The following is a 24,968-nucleotide window of genomic DNA, read 5'->3' as shown; positions in this document are numbered from 1 at the left end:
GGTGGGTGGGACATAGTATTCTGCATTTCTAATAAGCTCCCTGGGGATACTAAGACTACATCAGGATCCCCAGGTGATTTGTATGTACATTTAAAAAGTTTGAAAAACACTGGTCAAGAGAAATAGTCTTTGGGACTTCCCTGGTGGTCCAGCCGTTAAGACTCTGTGCTCCCAATGCAGGGGCCCCTGGTTTGATCCCTGGTCAGGGAATTAGATCCTGCATGCGGCAACTAAAAGATCTGGCACACAGCAACTGAAGATCCCACGTGCTGCAATGAAGATGCCGCATGCCACTACTAAGACCCGGTACAGCCAAATAAATAAATAAATAAATATTTAAGGGGAAAAAAAAAGAGACATATAGTATTCTACTTTTTTTCCCCCTGAAGAATTAGGTACTATCTTGCACAGTTTTAAGGTGCCATCTAAAACTTGTATCATAAGTTTGAGAGTTGCAAAAGGCATAATTTTTGGCCTATATTGGCACTTTTAAATGAAATTATCATGTGACTTAAAAAAATAATTCGGTGGAATCTAAATAATATAGGGATGTGATACCTTTATCATCCATTTAGTATTTATGAAAAAGCTTTTAATAGATGGAAATTTTATATTGTTCCTTTTTCTTTTATACTTTTATTCTTGCCATAAAGTATGTATCTACATTTAATTAATTTTTGCTAATATCCTGTAAAGTTTTAAGTATTAAAATCTCTTCTGGATTGAGAAATCATTGTAATTGATTTTTGTACCCACCGAATCAAAATAACATAAGTAGTGTTACAAGTTTTGTTAAATTTTAAGTATTAAAGGTAAATTTTTATTGCTTATTTATCTCAATAAAATGGGTAAGGTTATCACTTTTTTCCAGTTCTTATATCTGTGGATGAATATTACGTATTCCTAGAATGAGAAAAGATTTAGCTTCAATTCTACCATATTTTGTTTTAATTGGTGGAAATTCTGAGAAAGTTTAGTCACATAAGTAACTAGCTGGCAATGAATGGAGTTTAATTATAGCAGTGTATCAGGTCTTTGGATTCCTTCTGAATTATATATGAAAAAATTACATAGTGATCTAAAATAAAAAATTATTAGGTTCTCCTACAGTTTTGATAAGCAAAGAATTAAAAATCACCTGACTTGCAAATGGATGTGTTAGAGTCGTTCACTTTCTCAACACTCAACACCTGTATTTTCACCTTAAGGTAAAATATAATGATTTTGATCATGAAGCCTTGTGTATAGGCACAGTTTCCTAGGAGATCAACTTTAGGAAAGAGTATGTGAGAAAGTTGAAGATCTGCAAGTTGATTGCTGTAAAACTATCTTTGCATGGTACTTATTAGTCTCTGTGTACTCCCAGGGGTGAGGGTACCCCAAATGGAAGACTGCTGGCCTGTACGCGTCTTTAGTAGCGTGGGAAGAGAAGAGGTGGCAATATGCCACCTGTTACTCATAACCGGGATTGTAACTAAGCACAAATATTCTTTACAAGAGGATTGTCAGTACTTTAGAGATATAAATGCCAATGTCTACAGTTATTATAATCTCATTTGCATTTACAGCATTGAGTTACTGGGAACTCAGTCCTTAAAAAATAAAAGTGCACCTCTTGGTGTTTTCAGAACATAGGTAGGTAAAAAAGACCATACTTTCCTAGGATGACCCTGATGATTTTTACCCATTCTAAATACTTGGGACTGTGCTTTTGGGGCCCTCTTTAAGAGATTCTTCCCAGATTGTTTAGTGCAAGGATGAAAGGACAGTTGAATCAGATTTGAAGGATCTGGTGATCTTGGTAGCTCAAGAATGTCAAATTAGACATCTTCTAATTAGACATTTTTTTCATTTGCTAAAACTAGTTAAAATGGGTGGAAGAGTTTGTTTCAAATGGAACCAGATTTGGAATTGGGGATGGGTTGGGTTAAGTAATACCTACTGCTCTACTTGTTAAAACTATGCTTATCAGAAATGTTTCTTGAATTGTTGATTTGGGATCACTGTGGGTCAAGACTCTCCTCTTTAACCCTGATAGCGACTGGAGGAAAACAGGAGAAGGATTTTGCTCAGACAACAAGTGCTTGTTTAAGTCTTATCCAAGAAGCTCTGCTGAAGCACCAGTGGCAGCGAGCTGCAGAATACATGCACAGTTACTTTCAGATCTTGGAAGATTCAGATAGCAACAAGAGACAGATTGCACCGGAGGTAAGTAAGGTCTGAGTCTGCTGGAAGATAGGACAGAATCCTGGGAGTTTTCTGCCTTTTGAACTTCACCCAGAATAGCTTTTACTATTGATTGATTTTACTAAAAGCTACTAAAAGTGGTTTTGGGTAGAGAGTTTGTATGAGGACGTTTTTTTGCACACTTCTTTTTCCTATTATCATTTTAAACGAGACAAAAATAGTTTTAAATCTGAATTTTCAGATTCCCCAATACTCATTCATTTAAATAATTCTTTCCCTGTGTCCTTATTTTCCCCTTTCTGTAGGACGTTCCCCATCTTCAAGCAAACATGTTGTTATTTCTCCCATTTAGCATCATCTCTTGACCCCTACTTCTTCCACAGGCTGTGCCCCATTTCTCCATTCTGCCTTTCAGCAAAACTCCTTGAGAGAGTTGTGTGTACCCGTCCATTCCAAACCCTTTCCAGTTAGACTACCCACCAGCCATCACCATTTTTACCAAGTTGCTTTGTCAAGGTCAACAGTGATCTCCATGTTGCTGAATCCAGTGGCAGATTCTCAGTGCTCATCTAACTTGATCTGTCAGCAATATTAAACATAGTAGATCATTCCCTCCTGTGTGACATAGCTTCTTTGTCTGGCTTCCAGGATGCAGTACTCTCAGTTTTTTCTCCTACCTCACTGGCCATTCCTCAGTCTCCTTTTCTGATTGCTCCTCTTCTCCTTTGCTTTCTGACATGGGACTACCCACGAACTCTAACCCTTAGTTGTTATCGTTATCTGAACTCACTCTTGATGATCTCATTCAGTTTCATAGCCTTACATTCAGTCTGCATGCTGGCGATCCCCAATTGTGTATCTGGGGTCCTGACATCTCTCTTCAAGTCCATATTTCTGTATCCAACTGTCTTCTCAACGTCACCTCTTGATGTCTAATATCAGCTAGTATGGTATGTCATATCATAGTAACATATCTAAACTAGCTCTTCTGATATTCCCTGTCCAGCCTAATTTTCCTCATCTCAGATGACATTTCTTTTATGTATCTAATTGCGAGGGCCAAACTCTGGGGTGTTTTTTCTTTTATACCCCACATCCAAACCATCAGAAAAGCCTTTTAGCTCTACTTTGAAAGCACGCTCCCTACATTCTGAGTACTTCTCACCTCCTCCATTGCTGTGCCTGGCCTCAAGTCCCTCTCACCTCACTTAGATGACTTCTTGCCCTCCCCCACCCCCGCAGTCTATTTTAAGCATAACCAGACTGATCCTTTTTTTTTAAAAAAAAAAACTGGTTTTATTGAGATATATTAACACACCATACAACTTGCCCATTTAAATTGAACAGTTCAGTTCAATTGCACAGAGATGTGCAACCATTACGGCAATCTAAATTTAGAACAGTTTTTGTCTTGCCCAGAAGATACCCTGTACCCACTTGTAGTTGCTCCTTTCCAACCCCCAGCCCCTGGCAACCACTTAATCTACTTTCTATTCTGGACATTTCATATAAATGAAATCATATAGCATATGGCTTTTTGTGAATGAATTCTTTCACTGAACATAATGTTTTCGAGCCTTTCCATATTGTAGCATATTAGTACATCATTTCTTTTTATTGCAAAATAATATTCCAGTGTATGGCTTTATCTCATTTTATGTATCAGTTCATCAGTTTTTAGACATTTGGGTAGTTTCCACTTTTGGTTACTATGAATAATGCTGCTTTGAACATTTATGTACAAGATTTTTTTTTTTATGTACAAGTTTTTGTATGGATGTTTGTTGTAATTTCTCTTGGGTGTATACCAAGGAGTGGCATTGCTGGGGCATAAAATACATGTAACCTCTTAAGGAACCACTAGACTGTTTTCCAGAGTGACTGCACCATTTTACGTTCCCACCAGCCATATACGAGGGTCCCAACATCCCTACATCCTCGCCAACCGTATTATTGTCTGTCTTCTTGATTTTAGCCATCCTAGTGGTTATGAAGTGGTATCTCATTGTATCTTTGGTTGGCATTTTCCTAATGATTAATGATGCAGCATAGTCCTTTTTTTTTTTTTTTTGCGGTATGCGGGCTTCTCACTGTTGTGGCCTCTCCTGTTGCGAGCACAGGCTCTGGATGCACAGGCTCAGCGGCCATGGCTCACGGGCCCAGCCGCTCCGCGGCATGTGGGATCTTCCCAGACCAGAGCATGAACCCGTGTCCCCTGCATCGGCAGGCGGACTCTCAACCACTGCGCCACCAGGGAAGCCCAGCATAGTCCTTTTAAAACATAAGTCAAATCATGTCACTCCTCTGCTGAAAACACTACAGTGTCTTCCCATTTCACTCAGAGTAAGAGCCAGAGTCCTTCTGATTGCCTGCAAGTTCTCTGTGCTCTGCCCACTCCCTTTCCCGCTTTGACCTCATCTCCTATTACTGTCCAACTTGCTTTTCCTTCTCCAACCTCACTGGCCTCCTTGCTCTTCCTTAAACAACCATACTCCTTCCTGATTGCCTTCGCCTTTGCTATTTTTTTTACCTAGGAAGGTCTTTCTTCAGATATCACTATGGTCACCCTCCTTCAAGTCACACCTTCAGTGGGCCCTACCTTGACTATTTAAAATTGTAACTGGGGCTTCCCTGGTGGTGCAGTGGTTAAGAATCCACCTGCCAATGCTGGGGACACGGGTTCGAGTCCTGGTCCGGGAAGATCCCACATGCCGTGGAACAAGCCCATGTGCCACAACTACTGAGCCTGTGCTCCAGAGCCCGCGAGCCACCACTGAAACTCGCGTGCCTAGAGCCCGTGCTCCGCAACAAGAGAAGCCACCGCAATGAGAAGCCTGCGCACCACAATGAAGAGAGCCACCGCTCACCGCAACTAGAGAAAGCCTGTGCGCAGGAACGAAGACCCAACGCAGCCAAAAATAAATAAATAAATAAATAAATAAATAAATAAATAAATAAATAAATAAATAAAATTGCAACTGCACACCAACCCCCTTCACTTTCCAGCTGGCACTCCTGATCCCTTTATCCTGCTTCATTCTTTTCCCATAATACTTGCCAATTTAATTATATTACTTGGTTATTGTCAGTCTCTCTACAATAGAATGTAAATTCCACAAGGGCAAGGATCTAGAACAGTGCCTGGCATGTATTGTTAAATTTATTCTGTAAAAGACAGTTTATCCACAAATAACTTCACATGAATATCTCAAGTAGCTTTTACTATTACAGTAACCATTGCATCAGTTAGATATTTAATAGAGACAAAAAATATTAAAGAAAAAAATTTAACCATTGATTGAAAGTTTAGTAATGGACTAAAGTTATATAGATCTGTAAAACATTGGGCAAGTTACAGTCTCTTTTGGTCCAGAGTTTGTTTTACAAAATGAAAGAATTAAATCAGTGGTTTCCAGACACTTGTTTGGTCTCTGTTTAAATCACATAGGGCTTTTGTTTAAAATATAGATTCCTGTGCTGCACTCCAGTTCTACTGAACTGAAGTCTGAATCCCTAGAATATTTATTTTTAAGTGGTGTCCCAGGTAATTCTTACATACAACAAGGTTTAAGAACCACTGGGATAGGATAATCTCCACATTTTCTTTAAGCATCAAAATACTGCAATTTGGTGTTCTGTAAATGAAATCTTGGTCTTTCTGAGTTGGGAAGATGAGTATTACGATTACACAAAACAATCAGTATGTATGTTCAGAGAAAGAATTGATTTAAAATCCACTTAAATTTACTTTGAAGTAACTATTATTGAAGTACTTTAAATTGGGGTAAGAGAATAGACCATGCAAAAGAAGAGCTCCAAGTTCTGTCACCAAAGTTTTAGTGGTCTGGGGTGAAAATATTTTTATTAAAATTTGTCCATAGCTGATGAAAATTCTTAAGTTGGTGCTCTAAATATAGTCTAAATATAGTCAATAGCTGTAGATACTTGATAGGATCTCAAGAAACATCTAGTCCATAGCTCTCATTTGGTAGATAGTAAAGATGAGGCTGAGAGCAGTGAAGAAGCCAATATTAATAGAACCCAAGTTTTCTGACATTAATATTCTTCCTGCTATACTAGTTAAAAATGTTATTTTCAATATGTATCTTAACTGCTTACCTTCTTTAGACTACTAACTACTATTATAGTTACCTGGTATTTTCACATAATCAGCAGAAAAGATTTTTATCCCATAAGATATAATATTAGTTTCACTGGGTAAAGTACAGTAAAATGTTGACGGTAGTGGTGTCTAGAAAAAGGAACTATAGGTGGTTTTTTAACGCTGTAATCAGAAAAAAATAGCTTTCTTAGATATTGGTTAAGGCAAGGATTTTACAGTTTTGTGAGTAATTTCTGTTTTGACAGATTATTTGGAGGCTTGGAAGTGAAATTCTTTATTATCATCCCAAAAGCAGTGTGGAGACTTTCAATACCTTTGCTGACCGGATGAAAAATATTGGTGTCATGAATTACTTGAAGGTGAGTATATAGGTTTTGTGAATTTACATCTAGGGCATTGATTTCTAAAAATTGCTTGTCTCAGTGATGAGATAGGTAATGGAAAAAGCATGAGAAACGGGGTAAGACACCTGGGTCAATAAGAGAAGCTGAAAGAAAGCAGCATCGTGAGAACCATTTACTTTTCCATTTCCTGTTGCCTACCACGTTGTCTGAGTGAAAGTATCTTCTCTTTGTGTATCTCTGGCTGCCAGAGTCAGTCCTTCAGAGGTGGCAGTTGTGCTTCATTATGATGTTGGGCCAAATTCTAATATGTTTACTTAAGTCAGTTGAGATCTCTGAGAATTGATGCTTTTGGAAAAGGGAAACAGCTAAACAAATTGGGAATTTGAATACTTGAGAAAAAAACTGTTTCCAGCTTTGTTGAGATATAATTGACATATATCATGTAAGTTTAAGGTGTAAAATGTGATGATTTGATGCATGGATATATTGCTAAATGTTTACCATAATGAGGTTAGTTAATGCCTCCATCCCCTCACATAACTACCATTTTGTTGTTGTTATGGTGAGAATGTTAAAGCTCTATCCTCATAGCAGTTTTCAAGTTAACAATGCTATAGTCACCATGCTGTACATTAGATCCTCAAACTTACTCATCTTATGATTGAAAGTTTGTGTCCTTTGACCAACATTTCTCCATTTCTCCACCCCTCAGCCTGTGGCCAGCATTTTACTCTCTTTCTATGGGTCGGATGTTTGTAGATTCCACATAAAAGTGAGATCATACAAATTACAATTTTCTGTCTGACTTATTTCACTAAGCATAATGCCCTCAGAACCCATCCATGTAGTCACAAATGGCAATATTTCATTCTTTTGTGTGGCTGAATAATATTCCATCGTGTGTGTGTGTGTGTGTGTGTGTAACATTTTCCTTATCCATTCTTCCATCAGTGCTCACTTAGATTGCTTCCATGTCTGGGCTTTTGTGAATAGTGCTGCAGTGAACATGGGAGTGCAGATATCTTGTCGAGATAGTGATTTCACCTTTGGATATATATGCAGAAGTGGATTGCTGACTCATATGGTAGATCTATTTTTAATTTGTTTGAGGAACCTCCATACCATTCTGCATAGTGGCTGGACCACTTTACATCCTGAAGAGAATGTACACCAGCAGTATACAAAGGTTCCTGTTTATCCACATCCTCACCAACACTTGTTATCTCTTGTCTTTTTGATGCTAGCCATTCTGACAGGTGTGAGGTGATGTCTCATTGTAGTTTTGATCTGTATTTCCCTGACAGTGATGTTGAGCACCTTTTCATGTGCTTGTTGGCCATTTGTGTATCTTCTTTGGAAAAATGTCTATTCAAGTCCTCTGCCCATTTTTAATTGTAATGTGTTTTTTGTTGTGTTTGCTATTGAGTTGTATGAATTCTTTATATATTTTGGGTATTAACCCCTTATCAGATACTTGATTTGCAAATATTCTCTCCTATTCAGTAGGCTGCATTTTCATTTTGTTGATGGTTTCCTTTGCTGTGCAGAAGCTTTTTAGTTTGATGTAGTCCCACTTGTTTATTCTTGCTTTTATTGCTTGTGCTTTTGGTGTCACACCCTAAAAAATCATTGCCAAGACCAATATCAAGGAATTTTTTTCTCTATTTTCTTCTAAGAGTTTTATAGTTTCAGATCTTACCTTTAAGTCCTTAATCCATTTTGAGTTAATTTTTGTGAGTGGTGTAAGTTAGGGATCCAGTTTCATTCTTTTGCATGTAAATATCTAGTTTTCCCAACAACATTCATTGAAGAGACTGTCCTTTGCCCTTTGAGTATTCTTGGCTTCCTTGTCAAATATTAGTTGACGATATATGGATGGGTTTATTTCTGGACTCCCAGTTCTGTTCCACTTGTCTGATGTGTCTGTTTTTATGCCAGTACCATCCTGTTTTGGTTACTGTAGCTTGGTAATATAGATTGAAATCAGGAAATGTGATACCTGTAGCTTTGTTCTTTCTCAAGGTTGTTTTGGCTATTCAGGGTCTTTTGTGGTTCCATACAAATTGTAGGATTATTTTTTTCTATTTTTGTAAAAAATGCCATTGGTATTTTGATAGGGATTGCATTGAATCTACAGATTGCTTTAGGTAGTAAGGACATTTTCACAATATTGACTCTTCTGATCCATGTGTGAAAATGTTTCAATGTTTCTAATGTTTAGGTGGAACTTTCTCCATTAATAAAAGCTTTATCCCAAAGAATTGACACACTCCAAAATGTTATGACATGTCCCTCTCTCTGGTATATATGAGACTAAAAGCACTTTCTCAATAAAATTTTTAAATGCTTTGCTTTTTAATTTTTTTTCAGTGCCTCCAAACAAAGTTTTATTGGAACATTGCCACACCCATTCATCTCCATATTGTCAGCAGCTGCTTTTAGTAGGACAATGGCAGAGTTGTGATAGAGACCATATGGCCTGCAAAGCCTACAATATTTACCCTCTGGTTTTTTGTTTTTACTTTTCCTATTTTCCAAATATTTTTAAATTGCTGTAAAATGTGTATAACATAAAATGTGGTATTCTAACCATTTTTAAGTGTGTAATTCAGTGGCATTAATTACATTCACATTGTTGTGTAACCCTCACTAGTATTTCCAAAATTTTGCATCACCCCAAATAGAAACTCTGTACCCATTAAGCAATAACTCCTCATTCCCTCCTCCTCCCAGGCCCTGGTAACCTCCGATCTGTTTTCTGTGTCTATGCATTTGCCTATTCTAGGTATTTCGTATAAGTGGAATTGTGTAATATATGTCCTTTTATGTTCTGCTGTTTCGCTTAACATAATGTTTTCAAGATTTATCCATGTGTTGGCATGTATCAGACTTTATCCCTTTCTGTGGCTTAATACAATATAATGTTCTATTGTATATATCTGTGAAATTTTGTTTATCCTTTCATCTCTTGTTTGGTTGTTTCCACCTTTTGGCTATTGTGAATAACACTGCAGTGAACATTGGCGTGCAAGTATCTGTTTGAGTTCCTGCTTTCAATACCTTTGGATATATACCTAGGACTAGAACTGCTGGATCATATTTTTTGTCATATATACAAATACATATATTATATATATATATATAATATATATATATAAAGTATGTATGAACATATAATTCTGTGTTTAATTTTTTTAGGACCCACCAAAATGTTTCCCATAGTGGCTGTAGCATTTTATATTCCCACTGCTCTCTAATTTTGAAAAATGATTTTACCTAGTTTAGGATTCTTTTCAGATTTTATTAATTTAGGAAAAATTTTTTGCTTCTCTTATGTGCCATGTTCTCCCTTATGATCTTATTTTCTGGTAGACCACATACATTACAAGTAGAAACTAAATGGAGGCAGCATATGGTTCTACTTTAGGAAGAATTTTGTAAGTGAACAATTGGAAAAAGGGAATAGTCTGCCTTGGTGTTGTGTACTCCCATTTTCTTCTTTCAGGGAGAAACTGGATAGCCATTTGATTGGGGAGGGAAGGTAGAGTTTTAAGTAAATTATTGGCTAGATCCTTTTAAGCTCATGGAATCTACTCAGTTGAAGTAAAGAAACCTGAGAGGAACCTTATTTCATACTCTGGAGTCTGAGGGTGGTAGTTAGGATAGGCAATAAAACATGTTTTGCTGTTAGCAATTTTAAAAACACTTGCTGCTGTTTTCCAGACAATGTGCTAGCCGTGGTTCTTGCAGTAGGGGGAGACAGGCATGTAAATGGAATAAATGGTTATGGGTGCCATAGTAGAAGTGTACTGTACAGGGAGAAGACAAAGTGGAAAATGATCGGCTCTCTGGAATTTTGGAAAGGGCTGGGATTGAATGAATAGGGGAGTCGGAAAAGAAAGGAAGTGAGGCTTGAGATGAGTCTGATAAAGCTAGTGGGTATTCACAGTGCATACTGCGGGAAAGAGTAGTCTAGCATGGCAGGAGATAATAAAGAGTTTAATAGCTCTGTGTCTAATGCTTTAGTTACTCTAAAAATCATGTGGGTAGAAGCCAGGGGAAGCTGAACTCTGTGTGCCATTTCTAAGGAGCTTAGATTTTTATTCTATAGGCAATGGGAACTGTTGAAGGATTTTACACAAATGACTAATGAGATTTCCTTGGCGGTCACGTGGAAGATGGATTGTAGCGGGGGCAGGATTAGAGACACCAGTTGAGAAATTATTACAGTAGTTTAAGATGAAGGTTTGAACTCTGACTCTGTTCAGATGATTAACTGTACTTCCCATTATTCTCCTCCTTAATGTCCTCCCTATTTGTATTGCTCGTTCTTTGTGTAATTATTCTTTTTTTTTAATTGAAGTATAGTTGCTGTATAATACTGTGTAATTTACAGGTGTACAGTATAGTGATTTACAATTTTTAAAGCTTATACTCCATTTACAGTTATTGTAAAATATTGGCTATATTCCCTGTGTTGTACAATGTATCCTTGCAGCTTATTTTACACATATTAGTTTGTACCTCTTATTAAGATTACCACACCTATACTGCCCCTCCCTTCTGTGTGGAATTATTCTTATTGCTTCTCCTGTATCAGGCATACACTTTCCATTTGAACCAGTGCCATTCTTCAACACCCCTTAGTAAGATGTTTTCTCTGAGTTTATAGAACATGTATAAAATAATTTATTGTCTGCTATGGGCTAAATTAGGTATTAGGTGGTATACAAATATATCATCTCACTTAATCCCCTTAATGCCCTTCAAAAGGGTTAATAATAATTGTTCCATATAAAAGAGGAGACTCACAAAGGGTGAGAGTAACTTACTCAGGTTTATGTAGCTTTAAAGTAGCATTTGAGCCCGGACTCTGTCTTCAACGTCCCTGTTCTTTTCACACTGCCTTCTGTTTGTAAGTTTATGTAATTTAGTTCTCATTTACATAATGATAATTTTTCATTTGTCTTTCTGCTAGATTGAAATTTTTGATGAGGACAATATTGCTCCAACATTTGTGTCCTACCAAGGTCTTAGCCTGAATGTATCATATATTTACTGAGCTTTTTGACTAAGGGTTATCTAATGACCTATATGACGGTGGGCTTTTTCTTATTGTTGCAGATCTCCTTACAACATGCATTATACCTTCTGCATCATGGTATGCTTGAGGATGCGAACAGAAATCTCAGCCAGGCAGAGACATGGCGATACGGTGAAAAGTCGTCTTCTCAGGAAGTGTTAATCAACCTTATTCAGGCCTATAAAGGGCTTTTGCAGTATTATATTTGGTCTAAAAAGAAGATGGAATTGTCTCAGCTTGGTGAGTGAATATGAGTAATAAGTAGTAAGACTGACTCAGAGGGACAGAAGGGGTCTGGAGGAGTAATCTAATTCCCCTACTTCCAAGCTTGGCTTTATCCAGATAGTACAGAGAACAGACATTTCTGTGGATGTAAAATTCTTGATCATCCTTTATAAAATTTCTGATATTTAAAAAAACTTTTCAGACATCAATTAGGTGATTTATAGATTAAGTTCATGACCATTTTAGATTCACTGCTTTCTTAAACATGATTTCTACGATAGGTTACAAATTTTCTTCAGCAGGCATTATTGCATATAAGAAGCATTATTTCCTGTGTGTTTACAGTGGAGTTTAGTTTGTTTCATAATGTTGTTTCTTAGGAAAATACGTTTAAAGAGTAGGGCAAGATAATGTTGTTTCACTTCTGTATAAAGGTCAGAACAGACAGTTTTCTTGATCTACTGACCACCCCAAAAATTGACTATGTGTTCTTCTCAAACTGACTGTCCGTGGTGATGTCATCCTCTCCTGTCCCTAAATTTCTGTTCTTTGGAGCTGTGTGATCATTCTCTGTACTTTTTTTCCCTTGTATAGTTTTTCTCCATAACTCCTCTAGGAATGACCCCTTCCTTTCTATTTTCACATCCTCCACCCAAGTCTCAGTTCTGACATTTATCACGTCATTTGTGTTAAGCAGTGTTTCCTTACTGTCCTTATGTGACAGTATTTCCTTGGTCTCTGGGCATGTGGGCTCACTAATCTCAAAATTCCCTCCTGTTTCCCATCTTTTTTTTTTAATTTTTTTGCGGTACGCGGGCCTCTCACTGTTGTGGCCTCTCCCGTTGTGGAGCACAGGCTCCGGACGTGCAGGCTCAGCGGCCATGGCTCACGGGCCCAGCCGCTCCGCGGCATGTGGGACCTTCCCGGACCGGGGCATGAACCCATGTCCCCTGCATTGGCAGGTGGACTCTCAACCACTGCACCACCAGGGAAGCCCCTGTTTCCCATCTTTGATCTCCCCCAAGACACTTCTGAAATGCTGTCTTCATCATGATAATATTGTGAGGCCTTTGTGCATTCTCCTCCTCTAGAATGCCATCTGCCCTTCAAGACTCATTAGACCCCGCCTTCTTTTACCTTAAGTCTAACGTATCAGCCGCATGTTCAGCCTATATCATTTGGCTCTTCACCTCTTGCTTTTTAGTCATTCTAAGTTTTTTCATGTGTGTTTTTTGTTGTATCTCCCTGTCTAGACTCATCAGTCTTTTGAGGTCATATATCTGTCCTCTGTTTCTTTTGCTAACCTTGCCATAATGCCTGCCGTAAAGGCTTGCTGATACTGATTTAGGTAAGTTTTAAAGTCAGTATTTACTTTTCTTCTTACACTTTAAGTAGAACTCAAGCAAATATATGATGATTAAAGCAGTTGGAATGTGGCATTTACACCATCACTCCCATGGATAGATAATTCAGTACCTTCTGCAGCTGACACTCTTCTGTAGCAACAAGAGATAAAGATGGGATAATATGTGGCGCTCTTTAGATGGTCTTTAACCTCATGTGTCTGTTTAATGAGAAAAAAAAGTTAGGACTAGTTCTGTATAACCAACTCATAAGAAGTGAACATGTGAATGTATGCTCAGAGCTGGTTTGGGATTTTTCCTTGCTGCTGTGGCCTGTGCTCGTTGGCTTTGATGCACTTGGTGGCTGGGAATCCCCTTCCATGGTAAATCCATACCTAACTTGTACTTACTCAGGGACCTTAACCATTTTTTTGGATATCATTTCATACCTACTTTCCTGTTACCACTTCATTTCCAGGTTCATATTGATATTTATTCAATTGACCCACTGGGAAGAGAATACCAATCCCTGTTTGGGGATGGGGTCTACTTTTTTGGCCAAAAAGTGGCACTGGTACCAAAAAGTGTTTTGTGCTTCTATCAGCTGTTGCTTTCGAAAGACTGATTCTCTTTTTAAACCTTTAAGATTGTGAAATATATCCTGAAACAGTGTGTAAAACAAATGTCTGGTAGAATGGATAATTATAAAGCAAACATCCATGTAACTACACCCAGATTAAGGATCACAACATTGCTGACCCCCTAAAAGTTCCCCATGGGTGCCTAATCACACCTCCTCCCAGTGTCTCAAGAAGACTGTCCTGACTTTAAGGGTAATTACTCTCTTGTTTTCTTTAAATACTTTTACCACTCAAGTATGTATCTGTAATTTAGTTTTGCCTATATCTCAGTGTCATATTTCGATTCACACTGTATATATTCTTTTGGGGCCTTGCATATTTTGTTCAGCATTTAACATGTGTTCATGTAGTTGAATTAGCTCTAGTTTGTTCATTTTTATTGTTGTAAAACCATACATTGTATGATATTCATGCAGTTTATTTATTCCTTCTATATATTGATGGCCAGTTAGGTTGTTAATAGTTTGGGGCTATTATAATTAATGCTGCTTTGAAATTCTTGGGCATGTGTAGTGATACACATATGTGTGTATTTCTAGGAGTAGAATTGTTATCACAGAGTATGTGTGTCTTCAGCTTTACTGTATAATAGGCTGAACTCTTTCCAAAGTGGTTACCAATTTATATTCCACTAGTAGTCTGATTTGGGCTTTCTTTTGTCTGTCTTCTCCTCATTATTTGTTATTGTCAGAGTTTTCATGTCACCCAATTTATTGGGTGCGGTAATCATGTTTTTTTTAAGAACAACAGCTTTATTAAGAATTGAGATCTGATTCTTAATATAATTCACCCACTTAAAGTGTGAATTCAGTGGTTTGTGGAATATTCATAGTTGTGCATCCATTACCACAATCAATTTTAGAACACTTTTATCACCCCAAAAAGAAACGCTGTAGCCATTAGCAGTAACTCTCGACTCTTCCCAGTTCCTCCTGTCCTAGGCAACCACTAAACTACTTTCTCTCTCTAGAGAGCTATCTATTCTGGACAGTTCATACAATGGAGTCCTAAAATATGTAGGACTGACTTCTTTGTTACTGACTTCTTTCACTTAGCCTTATGTTTTTAAAGGTTCACCCACATTGTAGCATGTAATGGCACTTTATTCCTTTTTATTTATTTATTAATATTCCATTGTATAGATATACCACATTTATGTATCCATTATCGGGTGATGGACATTTGGGTTGTTCTCTGCTTTTTGGCTATTTTGAATAATGTTGCTGTGAACTTTTGAGGGACCTCTGGACTGTTTTCTTTCCAAAGCAGCTGTGCCATTTTCCATTCCTACCAGCAGTGTATGAGGAGGGTACTAATTTCTCCACGTCCTTCCCAACACTTGCCATTATCCGTCTTTGATATAGCTGTCCTGCTGGGTGTGAAGTAGTATCTTGTGGTTTTGATTTGCATTTCCCTAGAGGCTAATAATGTTGAGCATCTTTTCATGTGCTTGTGGGCCATTTGTATATCTTCTTTGGAGAAATTTGCGTTCAGATCCTTTTCTCCTATTTTAATTGAACTACTTATTATTTTATTATTGAGTTATAAGAGTTTTTTATATATTCTAGGTACAAGTCCCTTTTCAGGTAGGTGTAGGATTTGGAAATGGTTTTTTTTCTATTCTGTGGGTTATCTTTTTTACTTTCTTAGGTGTTTTTTGAGTCACAAAAGGTTTTAATTTTGATGAAGTTGTTTGTTTTTTCTTTTGTTGCTTGTGCTTTTGTTGTCGCATCCAAGAAGCCTTTGCCTACTCCACGGTCACGAAGATTTAGACTTATGTTTTCTTCTGAGAGTTATATAGTTTTACAGTTGTTTTCTAATTCATTTTGAGTTAATTTTTTTATATCACGTGAGGTAAGTAGGGGTTCAACTTTATCTTGCATGTGGGTATTCAGTTGTTCCAGCATATTTATTGAAAAGACTATTATTTTCCCACTGAATTGTCTTGGTACCCTTATCAGAAATCAGTTGCCCATATATGAAGTTTTATTTGTGGACTCTAAATTTTCTTCCATTGATCTATATATATCCATACTTATGCCCATATCACAGTCTTAATTACTGTAGCTTTATAGTAACTTTCGAGGTCACAGTGTGAATCCTCCAAATTTGTTCTTCTTTTTAAAGATTGTTTTGGCTATTCCTGGTCCCTTGCATTTCCATATGGATTATAGGATCAGCTTGTCATTTATGCAAACAAGCCAGCTGGGACTTTGATAAGAATTGCATTAAAGCTATAGATTAATTTAATAAATCTTCCAACCCATGAACACAGGATGTCTTTTCCATTTATTTAGGTCTTCTTTAATTTCCTTGAACAATACTACTTTTCAGACTATAATTTTATGTCTCTTTTGTAAAATTCATACCTAAGTAGTTTATCGTTTTTGATGCTATTGTAAATGGCATTATTTTCCTAATTTCATTTTTGGATTGTTCATTGCAAGTGTATAGATATACAATTGACTATTGTGCGTTGATTTTATGTTATGCAACTTTCAACTCATTTATTAGTTATAATAAGTTTTTAATGTATTCTTAGGATTTTCCATGTACAAGATCATGTCATCTGCAAGTAGAGATAGTTTTACTTCTTCCTTTCCAATCTGGACATTGTATTGTTTTCTTGTTGAATTGCCCTGCCTAGAACCTCCATTATAATGTTGAATAGAAGTTGCAAGAGAGGACGTTCTCTCTTGCATGCAGTCATTCACCATCAATTCTGATATTAGTTGTGGGTTTTTCATAAGATGCCCTTTATCAGATTGAAGAACTTCCTTCTTTTCCTAGATGTTCAGTGTGTCTATCATGAAAGGTTATTGAATTTTGCCAAATGCTTTTTCTGCAACAATTGAGATGGTTATGAGGTTTTTGTCATTATTCTATTGATTTGGAATATTGTATTAATTGATTTCAGATGTTAAACAACCTTGCATTCCTGGAATAGATCCCACTTTATGTGTTGCTAGATTCAGTTTGCTAGTATCTTGTTGAGAATTTTTGCATCTATACTTATAAGAGATATTGGTCTGTAATTTTCCTGTGTTGTCTTTGTCTAGTTTTGGTATCAGGGTGATTCTGATCTCATAGATCAGTTGCGAAGTGTTTTCTCTCTGTCCTTTTTTAGGGGGAGAGTTTGTGATGAATTAGTACTATACTTGAAGTGATTGTTAGAATTCACTAGTGAAGCCATCAGGGTCTGAGCTTTTCTTGTGGGTAGTTTACTGAGTACTGATTCTGCAGAAGTCCTCAGTACTGAATACTTTAAAAAATCTTTTGTCTTTGGACAGATGAGGATGATTATGCTTATAACACAGCGTCCCAGAATATGCTCAACCACAGCTGGAAGACATCTATAAACCTTTCTGCATTGATTCAAATTCCTGGAGTTTGGGACCCTTTTGTGAAGAGTTATGTAGAGGTAAGTAAACTTTTCATAAGGTTTTATTAGTTTCATTTTGTTATAAGCTTAATCTTTATTGATCAGAAAGGAACTAATGGAAAAAATTGTTTAAAAATTAAAAGAATATGATGCTTCTTTTTGGTCTGAATAAGTTTTGTTTATTTTACCAATATACTGTAAACGTTACTGTGTTTATTTTCACCATTGGATAATGTGTCATGGCCAAATCCAGTAGTCCCTCAGTATCCATGGATGCTGAAGTCCCTTGCTTTTTGAAAGTTTCATTAGTGCTAAAGTGATAATTATGCTGTCCGAAGATAATCTCTGAAACCGTATGCTAGAGAATCTGGAAATTCCTGTGTCAGGACGGGAAGGAATGAAAGGAAAGGAATTATAATTCCTTATGCACTCCTTTTGTGGCTAAAGTTATGTAGGGCACTGAGGTTAGTTGCATCGTATGGTCTTTTTTTGGTCCTAATGTGCCCTACTTTGAAGACTTTATTTCTCATAGGAACACTTCTTATGTTGAAGTTGCTGCATTTTTCAGTAACGAAATATGATAAGGGAAAAATGGGAAACCATGTAGGCCTTTTTTATGATCTTCTGTGTTCTATGGAGGTTGTAACATATGCTGGTGGAAGCAAAAACTGGCATCACTATTGTTCCGTATATAGTAAATGCTGTTTTTCAGTTGTATGACTTTTTTTGTGCTCATCAATAAAGTTAAGTTGTACATGATATTTCATATAGCTGTCTTACAGAATTTAGCTAAGATATCATGACTTATTTTATATAGATGCTGGAATTCTATGGGGATCAAGATGGAGCCCGAGAGGTGCTTACCAATTACGCCTATGATGAAAAGTTCCCATCAAATCCAAATGCTCATATCTACTTATACAACTTTTTAAAGAGAGAGAAGGCACCAAGAGAGAAACTGATAAGTGTGCTTAAGGTAGAGAATTTTTATGTCAGTGTTTGAACAGGATTGGGGATCTACTTTAAGACATTCTTAGGTCATTGCTTTCCAACTTTCATGTTGTAACATCCAGAGAAAATGACAGTGTATGTATGGCACACTGAGGTAAAGACAGGAGGCTGCAGCCTCCCGGCAGACCCCCCATCACTTCCATTCCCCCATCTTCTGCCCAAGTGAGACGGAGGGGAGAGGATCAATATTTCAGAAACTGTTTTGTCACCCTGGTTGGAAAGTTCTGCATTGCTTTTTTTTTTAGGAAATCATCTTTATTGAAATTTAACTTACATACAATAAAACAGATATTTTAAATGTACACTGGGATGCATTTTTACAAATATATGCATCCATGTAACACCATAATTAAGATATTGAACATTTCCATCACCCTAGAAAGTCCCTCATTTCCCTTTGCAGCCAAGCCGCCCACGTACTCTTGGCCCCAGGCAGTCACTGATCTGTTTTCTGTCACTATAGTTTTATCTCTTCTAGAATTTCATATAAATGAAATCTGACAGTATGTACTCTTTTTTTTTTTCTTTAGGTCTGGATTTTCTTGCTCAGTAGAATGTTTTTGAGATTTATCCATATTATTGTATCAGTAATTTGTTCCTTATTACTGCTGAGTATTATTCCATTTTTACACATTCACTTCTTGATGGACATTTGGGTTATTTTCACTCTTTGGCTATTATGAATACCACTGTGAACATTCATGTACAAGTTTTTGTGTGCACATATATTTTCATTTTTCTTTGGTAGTTACCTAAGAGTGGAATTGCTGGAAGGTATATGTTTAACTTAAGAAACTGCCCAACTGTTTTCTGAGGAGACTATACCGTTGACATTCCCACCATCAAAGTATGAAAGTTCAGTTTCTCTTATTTGTCTTATTGATTTGGAAGTTTTTTTATATAATCTGGGTACAAGTCCTCTGTCAGGTATATGGATGGTAAATATGTTCTCCCAGTCTGTGGCTTGCCTTTTTGTTTTCTTTACAGTGTCTTTCAAAGAGCAGAAATTTCTAATTTTGATTAAGTAAAATTTACTCATTTTTCTTTTACAGTTAGTATTTTTTGTCTAAGAAATCTTTGCCTACTCCAAGATAATGAAGATTCTCTTCTGTGTTTTTTTTTCGAGAAGTGTTACAGTTTTATGTTTAGGTCTGGGACAGGTTTTGAGCTAATTTTTTTGTGTAGTGTGAGGTAAGGGTCGTTGAAAAGACTATCCTTTACCTGTTGAATTACATTGGTAACTTGGTTGAAAATCAATTGACCATGCATATAGACTCTATAGTGTTCTAGTGATGTGTATTTCCATTCGTATACCAATACCACACATCCTGACTATGGTAGCTTTACAGCGAGTCTTGGAATCATGTCATGGAAGTCATACAAATTTGTCCTTTTTCAAAATTGCTTTTAGCTTCTCTAGGTCTTTTGACTTTTCATGTACATTTTAAAATCAGTTTGTCAGTTGCTACAAAAAATATCTTGTTGGGATTTTGAATCTGTAGATCAATTTTGAGAGAATAGACATCTTAGTAATACTGAGATTTCCAAACTGTGAACATGGTATGTCTCTCCATTAATTTAGGTATTTTATTTCTCTCTGAAATGTTTTGTAGTTTTTAGTGTATATATTTTGTTAAATTTACCCCTAAGTCTTTCAAGTTTGGGATTGTTACTGTATATGGTATTCCTTAAAATTTTTTTTCATTGTGGTAAAATATATGTAATATGAAATGTACCATTTTAACCATTTTCAAGTGCACATTTTTTCTTTTTTTTTGGCTGTGCTATTTGGCATCTGGGATCTTAGTTCCCTGATCAGGAATTGAACCTGTGCCCCCTGCATTGGAAGCTCGAAGTCTGAACCACTGAACCACCAGGGAAGTCCCTCAAGTGCACATTTTAATGGCATTACCATTAAGTACATGCACAATTTTGTGCAACCATCACCACTGTCTACTTCCTGAACTTTTTCATCATCACAAACAGAAACTCTGTATCCATTAAACAATAGGCTCCCCCAACCCCTAGTAACCTCTATTCTACTTTTTTTAAAAAAATATATTGAAGTATAATCAATTTACAATACTGTGTTAGTTTCAGGCATACAGCAACCTCTGTTCTACTTTCTGTCTCTTTATAAATTTGCTCTTTCTAGGAACCTCATCTAAGTGGAATCATACAGTATTTGTCCTTTTATGTCTTGCTTATTTCATAATGTTTTCAAGATTCATCCATGTTATAACATGTATCAGAATTTCCTTCCTTTTTAAGCCTGAATAATATTCCATTATATATATATATTATACAAATATATTCCACATTTTATTTATCCATTCATCTCTTGGTAGACATTTGGGTTGTTTTCAGTTTTTGGCTCTTGTGGATGACTCCACTATGAGCATTGGTGTACAGTATGTGTCTGAGTCCCTGCTTTCAGTTACTTTAAGTATATACCTAGGAGTGGAATTGCTGGATCATATGATACTTCTTTGTTTAACCTTTTGAGGAACCATCAAGCTGTCTCCATAGCAGCTGTACCATTTTACATTCCCACCAGCAGTGCATGAGGGTTTAAATTTCTCCACATCCTCACCAACACTTTGTTGCTTTTCTTTTTTAAGAAGTTGATAATAGATCTCCTGAGGTGTACGAAGCGGTATCTCATTTTTATTTTGATTTGCATTTTCCTGAGAGTAGTGATGTTGAGCATCTTTTCATGTGCTTAGTGGTTATTTGTGTACCTTCTTTGGAGAAATGTCTGTTTACATCCCTTTTTTGAACTAGGTGTTTCAGTTTTTTGTTATTGAATTTAGGAGTTCTTTATATATTTCATGGTCAGTTTCTAATCATATTTTAGAGGAAAAAGAAAGGTCCTTTTCAGCCTATACAAATGACTGAGAAAAATCCTTTTCTACCAGTCTTCCTTTTAAAATGCCAATTAGCTCTAATCTGTACTTGTATAGTCATCAAAATTGACATTATCAAACCTTCAGATGTGGAAACTGTACATTTTATAAAGTTTTCAACAGGCTTTGTTTTACTGCATAATACTTAAAAAAATGTTTTTAAAGAAAATCTGGTTTATTCTTGATTCAAGGCACTTTACATTTTCTTAACAGCTTTTTTGAGATAGAATTTACATAACATAAAATTCACTGTTTTAAATTCACAATCCAATTTTTTTAGTATATGTACAGTGTTGTGCAACCATTATCATAATCTATTATAGAACATTTAATGACCCCCCCCAAAGAAATACTGTGCCCATTAGCCCACACCTACCCTCTCCACCCAAACCCTAGGTAACCACTAATCTATTTTCTGTCTCTATAGATTTGTCTATTCTGGACATTTCATATAAATGGAGTCATACAATATGTGGCCTTTTGTGAATGGTTTCTTTCACTTAGCATATTTTTAAGTTCATCCATGTTGGAGCATGTGTCAGTACTTCATTCCTTTTTATGTCTCAATATTATTCCACTGTATGAATATACAACATTTGTTTATCCATTAACCAATTGATAGACATTTGGGTTGTTTGTACTTTTCAGCTATTATGAATAATACTTCTGTGAACTTTTGTGTAAAACTTTTTGTGGGACATACGTTTTCAATTCTCTTGGGTATACATACCTTGAAGCTGAATCACCAGAATATGCTAACTTTATGTGAGGAATTGCCAAGCTGTTTTGCCAAGGAGCTGCACAACTTTACGTTCTCCCCAGCAATGTATGAGGGTTCTAATTACTCCACATCCTCGCTCATATTTGTTACTGTATTATTATTATTATTATGGCCATCCTAGTAGATGGGAAGTAGTATCTTATTGTGGTTTTGATTTGCATTTCCCTAATGACTAATGATATTGACCAACTTTTCATGTGCTAATGGGCGATTCGTTTATGTTCTTTGGAGAAATATTCCTTTGCCCATTTTTTAATTGGGTTGCTTATCTTTTTGTTGTTGACATGTAAGAGTTCTTTATATATATTCTGGGTACTAGACCCTTATCAGGTATATGATCTGCAACTATTTTCTGTTTTCTCCCTTTTTGTGGGTTATCTTTATCTTTCTTCATAATGGGTTTTTTTTGGCTGAGTGGTGCGGCTTGCGGGATTTTAGTTCCCCCACGAGGGATTGAACCCAGGCCCTCGGCAGTGAAAGTGCCGAGTCCTAACCACTGGACCACCAGGGAGTTCCCTTAATAGTGTTCTTTGAAGCACAAAAATGATTCATTTTGATAAAGTCCAATTTACTGTTCTTCCTTTAGTTGCTTGTGCTTTAGTTGTGTCATATCTACGAAACTATTGCCTAATCTAAGGTAACACATATTTACACCTAGGTTTTCTTCACAGTTTTATAATTTTAGTTTTTACCTTTAGGTCTTTGATCCATTTTGAGTTAATATTTGTATGTGGTGTGATGTAGTGGTCTAGTTTCATTCTTTTGCCATGTGGATATCCAGTTGTCCCAGCACTGTTTGTTGAAAGGAATTTTCTTACTCCCATTGAATTTTCTTGGCACCATTGTCAGAATCAATTGATCATGGATATATATGGTTTATTTCTGGACACTGAATTCTGTTCCATTGATTTATATGTCTATCTTAATATCAGTACCACAGTCTTACTTGCAAACTGCGTAATATACTTTTAAAGTTGCTATTTTAATTTTACTCTTCAAGATTTCTCTTTACCCATTTGTGCAAGAAAATACTAAGGACAGTTACAACAAAAGCAAGATGCTGAACTTCACTCAGGTTGTCATTCATTAATGGTGTTCTGAAAAGATTTTTAAAAAATGGAATAGAAAATAACTGTATTCAACACTTATCTTCAAGACAAGATAGATTTAGAGAAATTCTGGTTTTCCTTTTGAAAAATACAGTATTTGAAATTAACTCAATAAATGGGTTTAAATAAATTGAACATAGCAGAAGAGAGAATTAATGAACTGTGTAGAAAATCAGGCTAAAGAAGGAAGAGCAAAAAGGATAAAAAGTGCAGAAAAGAGTGTACAAAGGACTTGGTGAAAGGTCTGAACTACTTGTAATTGGAGCCCAGGGAAAGGAGAGAGAATGGGGTTCAAAGGCAAACAAACAGGCAAAGACAATATTTAATGAGTCAATGGCTAAGAATTTTACAAAACTGATGAAAGACTTCCAGAGTTCTGATAGTGTTCTATCTTTTGATCTGGGTGCTGATTATGTGAGTGTGTATAACTTGTGAAAGTTTATTGAATGGCACACTCATGATTTGTGTACCTTTCTAGTACATATGTTATATTTCAATAAAATATTTTTTAAAAATCTAAGTGAATTGAACCATATACAAAATTCCCTAAATCAAAAAAGAAAATGTGATTTTGTAAAAACTGAGTTTTAATAATACTCTCTGATATTGGTATATTGATCGTGTTGTTTGATCTCTAATTTAAAAACTATTAAGAGAAATTAACAAATTTACTTTTCATTTTGTGGGAAATTATTTCAGTGTAAGGTTAAATTACCTCAGCAGCAGACAGAATAAATTCATCTCTAATATTAAATGTGTTTAAGTGAGAAATATACTTTCAATCCTATTTTTTGCATATTCATAAAAATTGTCCATCCTATTTTTAGAAAGAAAAACCTTTAACTTGTCCCTATTGTGTAAAAAGATTGTAAAAATATTGACTTGAATACTCTTAATGTACTGTGTTCCTGAACACAATCTTCCAAAATAACTAGCCTTGCCTTTTTTGGGTTTTGTTTTGTATATTCTGTGACCTTTTGTGATCAATAAATATTAAATATCTTTCCTATGTGGTATTGATTCTCTTTTTATTTTTTTTCCTCAGTCCTGGCTACTGAAAAGAAATTAAGTTTTTAAGTGTGGTAAACAGTATAAGTATAGAGAAAATAAAATGTCTCCGTCTATCCACATCCCCCCACCCTCCCAACCAACTATCTTGTTATTAGGAGGGATTTTTTTTTTTTTAAATAGCTTTACGTAGAACACCTTTCTATACCATAATTGAACTGGATAAAAGCAAAGTATCTTTTGGGCTTCCCTGGTGGCACAGTGGTTGAGAGTCCGCCTGCCAATGCAGGGGACACGGGTGCGTGCCCCGGTCAGGGAAGATCTCACATGCCATGTAGCGGCTGGGCCCTTGAGCCATAGCCGCTGAGCCTGCGCGTCCGGAGCCTGTGCTCCACAACGGGAGAGGCCACAACAGTAAGAGGCCTGCGTACCGCAAAAAAAAAACAAAGCAAAGTATCTTTTAAATCCTTGATTCCTTTACCAAGGGCATATTAGATAGTAAGAACTTTATTTGAAAGTAAGCTGAAATTAGAGATCTCGCCTTTCGAATGTGTAAAAATTACAAGATTATATTTTCTTCCAGATTTTGTATCAGATTGTACCATCTCATAAACTGATGTTAGAATTCCATAGATTACTGAGAAAATCAGGTAAGTAGTTTGTTTTAAATCTCTTTGTGCAGACAAGCTATAGACTGTGGCTCAGCAGACTGTGGCTATGGGCCAGAACCACCTCTTGCCTGTTTTTTTTTTTTTTTAGTATTTCTTTCTTTCTTCCTTGCTTCCTTCCTTTCTTTTCTTTCTTTCTTTCTGCATTGGGTCTTCG

General features: G+C 36.3%; 1 protein-coding gene across 4 annotated transcripts in view; it reads left to right on the top strand.

Moving 5' to 3' along the window:
* The window catches only part of TAF1A (TATA-box binding protein associated factor, RNA polymerase I subunit A), a 34,521-nt gene that overhangs the window by 3,642 nt on the left and 5,911 nt on the right, over positions 1-24,968 (top strand). For 3 of the 4 annotated variants that reach the window (XM_060127267.1, XM_060127265.1, XM_060127273.1), the window contains exons 3-8: positions 2,039-2,208; positions 6,556-6,669; positions 11,779-11,977; positions 17,237-17,367; positions 18,146-18,304; positions 24,727-24,793. In XM_060127267.1, coding sequence (XP_059983250.1) covers positions 2,039-2,208; positions 6,556-6,669; positions 11,779-11,977; positions 17,237-17,367; positions 18,146-18,304; positions 24,727-24,793 — 840 coding nt within the window. Of the gene's footprint in view, positions 1-180; positions 307-2,038; positions 2,209-6,555; positions 6,670-11,778; positions 11,978-17,236; positions 17,368-18,145; positions 18,305-24,726; positions 24,794-24,968 lie in introns of all 4 variants that reach the window. The other variant, XM_060127283.1, reaches the window with a different exon arrangement.

The sequence above is a fragment of the Lagenorhynchus albirostris genome, chromosome 2 (assembly GCF_949774975.1).
Source record: "Lagenorhynchus albirostris chromosome 2, mLagAlb1.1, whole genome shotgun sequence".
Classification (NCBI taxonomy): Eukaryota; Metazoa; Chordata; class Mammalia; order Artiodactyla; family Delphinidae; genus Lagenorhynchus; species Lagenorhynchus albirostris.
Note: the sequence above shows the minus strand (reverse complement) of the source record. Positions and strands in the feature narration are given on the sequence as shown.